At 41.4% G+C, this 9,318-nt stretch overlaps 1 protein-coding gene across 1 annotated transcript in view; it reads left to right on the forward strand.

Moving 5' to 3' along the window:
- Positions 1-9,318, forward strand: part of atp8a2 (ATPase phospholipid transporting 8A2) — a gene marked incomplete in the record, with an annotated part of 42,176 nt that overhangs the window by 24,523 nt on the left and 8,335 nt on the right. The window contains 3 exon segments of the mRNA XM_035654945.1: positions 3,468-3,640; positions 8,023-8,206; positions 9,159-9,269. Of these exon segments, the coding sequence (XP_035510838.1) occupies positions 3,468-3,640; positions 8,023-8,206; positions 9,159-9,269 (468 nt within the window).

Genomic DNA, 9,318 nt, shown 5'->3' on the forward strand with positions numbered 1-9,318 from the left:
CCCTCTCCCTCTCTCCCTTCCTTTTCCCTGAGTCTGGTCCACGTTCCTTGTCCTTCGTCGGACTCCTTTTCTTTGTAACCTTTTCTTATTTAACTCGGTCTCCTTTTCTTTGTACCCTTTCTCATTCATCTTGCTTAGTGCTTCTTTGTATATTTTACACTCTGCCTGTGTACATTTGTCATAAAGGCACTGCGCTCTCTTTGAATGGAGAGGGTGACCTGGAACAGATTAACATTTCAGGACCTCATTTATATATACATATATAGATAGATATCTGTGTCTGTCTGTGTGTGATTGTTTGTTCTTATGCATTTTATGGTAAAGTACGCAATGAGAGAAGGTGACCTGTTTTATCTCAAACTGACCCCATGCCCTGCTCATTTTGTGATCCAAATATAAACCTGATAAAATTCCATGCAGAAGGGCCTGTGAACTGTGTATGTGTATGTGTATGTGTATGTGTGTATGTGTGTGTGCCCTCTTCAAGCTCGGATGCATATGAAAAATAAACATTTAGTTTGGAACATAAAAATGCTTGCTAATGAGATCAGTCACATCGCAACTGGTGCAATCAAAGAATTAAGCAATGTTTTTCTTTAAGGTCTCCAAAAATAGCAGGTAATTTAGCGTGAGAACGAGAAAAGTTACATAGTAATGGATTTTTCTTTGGTCTCATGTTTGTTCTCAATTAGAAAGTGTTTAAAAGGTCACAGTGGACCCTTTTGTCAGCTGTTTCTTTTCATGTTAAGTCTGCGTTCTTTTTCATGAGCATACAGTTTGGCCTGGACTTGCTGTAATTTACTTAGTGGCTGCCTGTTGGCTTTAAGAACTAACTAGTGTTTGTCCCTTGGTAACCTTTTTAATCTTCTACAGCTCCCTGCAGATTTAGCCTGGTTATTATCCCAGGTTATCTTAGCCGCCGCTAAAGCTTTGACTGGACCTGCTGTGACAAGTCGTCGTGGTGTATTAGCACCTCACTGCCATGCTGGTGAACTGTCTGCATTCACTTGAGGATTGACCTATGTGTGTGACCCTCTGTTTCAGTGCCTTTTATGATGTGAAAATTACATGGGTTCATACTATGGTGAATTTCAGCCAGAACTAGCTACTGAGCCCTTATTATATTCCTCTAAATACATCATAGTCAATGTGGAATTTGAAGCAGAAAGAGCTTCACAGAATCAAGCCCCATGCAGAAAGTTGTGCAAACGTTAAAGCATCAACACCCATCACCCCAAATATGTGTCATGCACAGTGTTTTTATACAATCATTTTTCAGTTAAGTGCTGTTTACTTTGTATTATGGTGCTGAGGCTTTTTGTGTCCATTCCTCTGTGATGAGGTGAGGACAAACAGGAGGAAAAAGGAGGTTTTGTCAGATTCTCATCTCTCACACGTGCACTACATGTGCACACATACACAACCCTTGTTCACTTCCATGCAAACAGACACATACACGCATACACATGTTTTACTCCTCTGTAAAAACACATGCACATCACACACACATAGACACTTTGAGTTTCAGAACTCTGACAACCTGTAATCTACTTTAATCCTTTCATTATGTTTTTGTTTTCCTTTCCCCTGTTTGGGGAAAAAGGTGAATGCAAACAGGAATTCCGGCATACAAAGAAAAACACACAGCCTCAGGCTGAGAAAACAAGAGCAGGGAATTTTTGGGAAGGGGATGGACACTTGTGTGCAGACATGTGTGCATCGCTGTTTGGCAAGAAGAAGAGAGAATGCATTGTTCATGTGATGATGTTACATACATATGTAAGCGTGCGTGTGAGCTTGCTGTGTTGTCTCTTGCACATGCTGATCAGGGCACAGAGGGGTCATCTCACTGCAGGTCCCTGAACTCTCTCAGGTCTGATGGCCGCCAATCACCCACTGTGAGAGACTGTGTAGATTATCAACAGTGCCAAATTTTCTAATATTTGTGCATTTTTTTTATCTAGACTTTGGTTTTGTGTATCTGGTTGCTATTTGTTTAGTTGTGTTGGCCATGTTTCCACAAACAGTTCCCGTTATGGGCTATTTCATTTTGCGTCACTCCTTGCTTATTTTGTGTATAACCTGAATTGCACATATACAACTAGTGAGCTGTTTATTACAATACTGGACAACATGTGTGGATAAAACATTCTTGTTCCATCTGTTTAGTGTTGCAGTGATTTAATAGACTTTAACCTGATTTCACCTGGTTGATCTCCTTTAATGTAAAGAACTATTAGTAAACATTAAGCCAGAGCTGGAACTGTTAAAGTTAGTAAACAAACAGTAAAAGTAAAAATAGGTCTAAATTCATCTTAATCTTATTTTTCTGTGTTACATGGTTTAATGACAATTGAAAGTAAAAGTTGTTTCTTATTATTTCTTTACTGGATAATCAACAGAACCTCTGTTTAGCATCTAAAAGGTACAGATGGACCACACAAGGCAGGCATGATGCACATTAGACCACATTTAATACTCTGCAACATTGGGACCCCATGGAAATCATAACTTCAGTTAGTGGAAAGGAAGAATTCGTGTGTGTGTGTGTGTGGTGTTGTGCGTGTGCGCGTGCGCGTGCGCGTGCGTGCGTGCGTGCGCGCAATATGTGGGCCTGACTGGTAGCTTGTAGCGTGCCTGCTCTTCCACATGGAATTCATTACAACTCTGTGGGATGTTTATTTTCTCTATTAATCCCTGTTCCTCTATTATCAAGCTCCATCAAAACTGCCCCAAACTACTGCCCTGCAGGCAAGCTGGCATTCTCGCAAACTCTCTCTCTCTCTCTCTCGTCATCTCTCCTTCTTCTCTCTCGTCGTCTCTCCTCATTTCTCTCTCTCCTCTTCTTCTCTCTCTCTCTCTCCTCCTCTCTTCTTCTCTCATCTCTCTCTCCTCTCTCTCTCTCCTGTTATAAATGAGTGACTTTTCCTCTAGTTGTGTGTCTCTTTTGCATATTTTCTCCCAATGTGGTGTGTTGCTGCTTTTGTGATGTAAAGATATAAGATTTCATGCCATGGTCCAACATGCCCCCCAGGGACCTCCATAGCATCAGCATGTTGTGATGATGTCAAGAGCAACTGTGAACTTTTTGTTGGCATTCTTAATTGTTTAGTGTACACAGAAGCAAATTCTTTCCCCCAGATGAAAGCAGCCCATGCAACCAGGAGCACATGTCTTCCATTTACTGCCAGTGGTTTTGACCTTTCAACAAATTGGTCTGTGTGTTTTGATGAGCGTGATTTGTATTTTTACCACTGTGTGAGCCCACAATATCACCACAAAAACGCAAAACCTGAAAATGCGGATACTTGAAAGGGCCTCTGCCTGATTGGATAAGAAAAGGACCCTGTCTTTGAAGCTTAGTTTTGGGGGGGAAAGGAAGAATATCTAATAAATACTTTCTGCTAGAAAAACATTTAAGAAAATCCTAAACCCCCCAAAAATTCTGTGTTTTTGTCCCCTTGCAGGCTACACGTGCCACACTGACAACTCACTGTTCGTCCCTGGGCGACTCCCTGAGGAAGGAAAATGAGCTGGCGCTGATTATCGATGGTCAGACATTGAAATACGCGCTGTCCTTCGAGCTCCGCCAGGCCTTCCTTGACTTGGCGTTGTCCTGCAAGGCTGTCATATGCTGCCGGTAGGGAATACTCATTCACATACATTGACACACAGTATCTGTATCTGCACAGATAGACACACATCACTTATGTCTAGTCTTATCATTGGCTTATCATCTAGTAGGGCAACCACCAACTGGAAGATACCTTGTAGAGAAAAAATGCACACAAAAGCTTCAGAAAAAAAATCAGTTGAAACCAAACTCACACGCAGATTAATTGTCACTGTTGTGCATGATAAAGAAAGAGTCAGTGTGTGTATGCATGCGCACGCCCGTATACCTGTGTGCATGTATTTTTGTAAAGGTTGTCGGTTGCCTACAGTCAGCAAATGAACAAGGAGGATAAAAGTCTGTCCCGCAGCACAGCAGGAGTAATGTAATACACTACGCTGCATGGAAATGTCAAAGTCATGACTCACTTACTGCTGGTACCCCTGAAATGGGCACCAACACACAGAAACACACTCTCTCACACACACACACAGACTTAGCCATTATATATTTCCATTCATACAAAGTGCACTCTGTCCATAGAATATTTACTGCATGTTCCCTTTTTTGGTCATGTTTCATTCAACACCAGCTGTGATGTTTAACAAAAGAGTTTCCACTTGTCTTTTGTCTCTGTCTGTGAGTGTGTGAGTGTGTAGTGTGAGTGTGTGGCTGTGTGGAGGTTGGGTGGTGAGTGTTGAGTGTGTGCGCGTGTGTGTGCGTGTGTATGTGCAGCCAGAAGGGAAGCAATTGACTCTCCCTTGCATATCCAGGCCATATCCGGACTCAGATCTCACAGGCCTTGCAAACAGCCTCCAGCTTCCTTTCCTCCCGTCCTTCACTACATCCCTCTCTCCCTCCACACTACCTCCTCCCATCCATATCTCTCTTGCTACCTTGGCTGGGGCTGGTAAAATATGTCCAAACCAAATAATAAACATGTAAAGTACTCAAAGTTAGCATCAGATGTCTAGTCCCATTCATAGTTAGTTCCTGATTTAAAGCAGGAACTTTTTTTGTTGATTCTGATGGCCCCTGTGGACAAAAGCGGAAGTGTTTCCGCCGCCTCGTTTCATTGATTTCAAGGGGAATCCGACAGAATCTAACCCGGAGTTAACCCGGTGCTTGCGTAGGTCATATAGAGGCATCAGACTGTTTCATAACCAGTTAAAAATTCAATGTACTCGGTTTAACATTTTGCCAGTTTGTGCAAAAGAGCAAACTTCAGGTACTCGAGTGTAGAGAAGCATGTGGAGTTCTCATAAAAAGCTTTAATTAGTGACATGGCTTGCTCATGAAAGGTCTTTATCAGGTTACATTCATCAAAACTCCACATATTTTTTGCTCCGCTACGCACAAGTACCTGAAGCCTTTTTTTCAGGAGCACCAGCATTAGTTTGTTGAGTGCATCCCAAGATTTACCCATTGAGTAAAACACTGGATTTTTTGATTCCTCAGATTGTGTTTTATATGAGCAGTTAGTGAGCCCAAGACTCTCTCTGAGATAAACCTATACATAAAAAAATAAAGATCAAAGAAAAGTTGCAGAATTAGTTTTGTATTGTTTCCTTCACCTGTAATCATCTCATGATGCCTTGGGAGGTCCTGACCCACATGTTGGCAACCACTGTTGTGTGTGTGTGTGCGTGCATATTCAGGGCACGATACTGTTAATAAGGTGCCTGTACATAATGAGCTTTGACTTTTAAGTATAGAGGGGCCTGTGAGATAATGTCTCACCTACAGAATGTGTGTAATGTTTCACAGTTTGGGAGCGTGTGTGTGTGTGTGTGTGTGTGTGTGTGTGTGTGCCTCAGGGGCGGCAGAGTCACTGTGCACCCATACGCATGGCTTCCTGACTTCACTGTGCGTTTGTTTATGGGAGGACTTAGTGGCTGCTTATTTTCTGCTCATTTCCACCGTGAAGAGCTCTAGGAGCCTTTCATCTTTGCAACGCCACTTTACACAATCCCAGACACTGTTAGCAGTGTTTAGAGGAAAGGTAGGGAGAGAGAGATAAAGAGAGATTTGTGATCAGAGGCCGAGCGGCGCACAGGCAGACACACTCACACGCACTTCAGACGCAGAAACGGGAAAAACAAAGAGCAGAGGTTGATCCCATCCTTCAGCAACAACTACAGAGGCCAAGACTCTCTCTCTGAGGTTTTCCCCTGGAAATATCCTCTGGTGTGGTGTGGGGGTGGGCTGGAGGTGTGTCTGTGTGTGTTTGCGCATGTGTGTAAATTTGTGTGTTTTTGCACACTCCTTTTTATGAATACTAAGAAGACCACCCAACTCTGTGATTTCAGCTTGACCGGGACATGATCCTTCTTACATATTCATAGAAGATAGACCATCTTTGTGACCTGTGGGCTCTAGCCGGACGTATGTGTGTGTTTGTGTTGATGTGTGTGTGTGTGTGTGTGTGTGTGTGGTGATACATCTGCTCATAATTTTATTTAGTCATATCTTTATCAAAGCATCATATTGTATTCTGTTTGCATGTGATTGCTCATGCAGCTGGATGTAATTTAATTTTGTAATATCATTATTACTGACGAACATGGTGGAGATTTGGTGCTAAACCTAAGAAAGCTGTACTTGTACGCTGTCATTGTGAAGTCACTCCTCCTCTGTTTGAAGTTCAGTCCACACTTTAAGTGGATAGACCTGTGTTAATACTCAGATTACTATCACCTAATACATCACTGAGGCTCGGGTAATTACTATAATCAGGGAAATGTAATGTAAATATTTAATATCTGGATTTGGGTTAATATCTTGTAATGCAGCCAAGTGGCCCCTTGTACCTTTTTAAATGATGTCGAAATGTATGTAATAAATACCACATTTTATATAAAACACAAATAACTTCAGATACTATAAATGTTTTTTTTTCTCATACTGTACGTTAGCCTCTATAGTTATAAATCCTGTACTGTGGGAAATATATCTTCTTTTGTTATACAAGTTTAATCCCAGTCCCAGTATCAGTTGTCTCCCATGTCTCCTCCTTTTTTAGATATATTTGTTTTCACTGCACAGATTGCATGTAGTAAGAACAAGACTTGCGTAAGCTGTGCGCATGTGAATGACAGGCCGTTGGAACGCCCCCTCATACAAAGCATGTTTTGAAAATGGAGATGAAGACAAATTCAAGCCTAGTCATTGGGTCCAGAATGCAGCTTCTAAGAACGTAAACACAGTGTGTGGGGTAGGATTTTTCTCACACAACCACCTCCTAAGATCCCTGCCAGTGAAGCATGTTCATTCCCTGATATATCTCTCTAAAAAACAACCATTATCCAAAGCTGAAATTTGAACTGTACAAATAAACGGCTCATATACAAACGCATGTGAAAAGCAGGGTAGTATAAATGGCTTGGCATAAAAGAAATGAGGAGTTTCTTTAGTCACTGCTTCACAAAATTAACAATGTGATCCGAAACCTCCAAAATAGCTACTAAATGGACTTCGGTCTACATTCCCTTGAAGTTCTTAAAGTGCTCAAACAACTGAGCAAACTACCTCTGTTGAGGAAGAACAAACGCTCGAGATCAGCTGCTAACTAGGCCTTGCAGTGAGATTGTCAAGAATGAACTTTTATGTTTTTCTAAGCTAAAATGAAGAAAATGGCTCCTTAGCAGGGTTTTCTTTCCAAGGCAGATGGTGGAAGAAATTGAAGAGGAAAAACCACGTCCAAAACCTCTTTAGTAAAGCCAAACAGAATAACCAATACAACATAGGGCCGTGAATAGAGCAGATTCAAAACATGGCAGTATAAAAGGAAAGACAAAATATCCACAGTGCTTCCGCCAATGCAGCCGAACACCTCGCTATCATCTCTCAGTGGCCCTGAGGGAAACGTCTGTAATCGAGCCTCCCTGGGTCCCTCATTGTCATTGTAGAGACAGAACCGGTTATGAACAGGAGGATCAGTGATACAGGTCAAGAGGGTGGAGTACCACTGGAAGCTCCCCGAACACACACACTCTCTGAGGCACACTCAGATGTATGCAGACATGCACAAACACACACCACTGTAAGCACACACAAATATATAAACACATCAAACGTGAGCTACCCACAGTCTTATTAGCAGAACAGTGAATCATTGTTTCCTAATACCTGGTGAAGAGCAGTAAACACAGCCCTGCAGTGTGTGTGTGTCTGCCAGCCTCTCATCTATCTTTCTTTTTCCCTTTCAACTATTTCCCTCTCTCAGGCTTTATTTATCTTTCCTAATTGCTGGTCTCTTTGTTTTTCCCCCTCAATTTCTAAAATTCTTTCTTCTTTTCTTTCAGTATTCTTTTATCTTCTACATTTAATTTCCTACTGGTACAGACAGCTGTATACACTTACAATGTCCACCAACCGTGTCTATCCTTCTATTTTCATTGTTTCTGCAGAGTGTCTCCACTGCAGAAGTCAGAGATTGTGGACATGGTGAAGAAACACGTGAAAGCCATCACGCTGGCGATAGGCGACGGTGCAAATGATGTTGGCATGATTCAGACGGCTCACGTTGGAGTGGGGATCAGTGGCAACGAGGGCATGCAGGCCACCAACTCTTCTGACTACTCCATAGCACAGGTGGGATGCAGAACACAGCCTTGGTTGGGGTCACACAGATACATTACAGGCTTTATATGAAAATAGATAATGGATACATGCTTGGTTGTCCATCCTGCTTAAGTGTCTTTTGACAAGACACAGAATCCTGACCTGCTCACTGTTCAGCTGATCCTGATCTTTGACCTCCCTGCAGGGGGACAGCTGAAAGGAGAATTTACTTACAGGGGTCACTTGAGTATCATGTTATCAATACAAAGGGCTCATCACATATACTCTTACAATAAAAGAAAGTCTACAAGAAAATATATATATATTTATTAGCTCTTAGCTGGTCAATAAAGTTTTCATTTTTTGTTTTATACAAACTATTATTTAAATGGTCAACTGCTAAAATATATTCAATGTTAAAATCTTCCCAGGATTTCTTCATTTTGTAAATACATTAATTGGCCACCCAGGACAGATCATGAGTTCCCATTAGAGCTGGAAAGACCAATTATTTGATTTGTTTATGGACAGGAAATTAATTGACTGAATTGAATCATTTCTGATTTTCTGTTCTGTATAATTGTAAATTTGGATTTTGCTATTTCAACTATGCTTTTCACTATTTTCTGACATGTTAAAGACTAAACAAACAATCTTGTAACAAAAAATAATTAACAGAAGTTAATTTAGCCCTTAAGGACAACTAAATGAAAATGTGAACAGCATTAAGTGCAACCACAGAGTGCTCCTAATTACTGAGGAGTCACTCACACAAATGCATTTTTGTTACTTTCACTGTCTGACTTGTTTATCTCTTAGCCTTTAGGCATCTTGCACAACTTATCTTAATCAGTATGCTGCCTCTTGCCTCAGCTTTCTTGTATCCCTGCCACATTCTTGATGTTCTCACTGTTCCCTTTCCTTTTAACTCTTTTTTAATTTTGTATAATACTAATAAATCTTTTTTCTTTCTGACTGGTAGTTCTCCTACCTAGAGAAGCTGCTGCTGGTCCATGGAGCGTGGAGCTACAACCGTGTTACCAAGTGCATCCTCTACTGTTTCTATAAGAATGTGGTCCTCTACATTATAGAGGTAGGAGCTTCCCCGCCGCACCCTCTCAGTGTTACACACACACACACAC

This window comes from Morone saxatilis, unplaced genomic scaffold, assembly GCF_004916995.1.
Source record: "Morone saxatilis isolate NCDOM2014 unplaced genomic scaffold, NCSU_SB_2.0 Contig0, whole genome shotgun sequence".
NCBI lineage: Eukaryota > Metazoa > Chordata > Actinopteri > Moronidae > Morone > Morone saxatilis.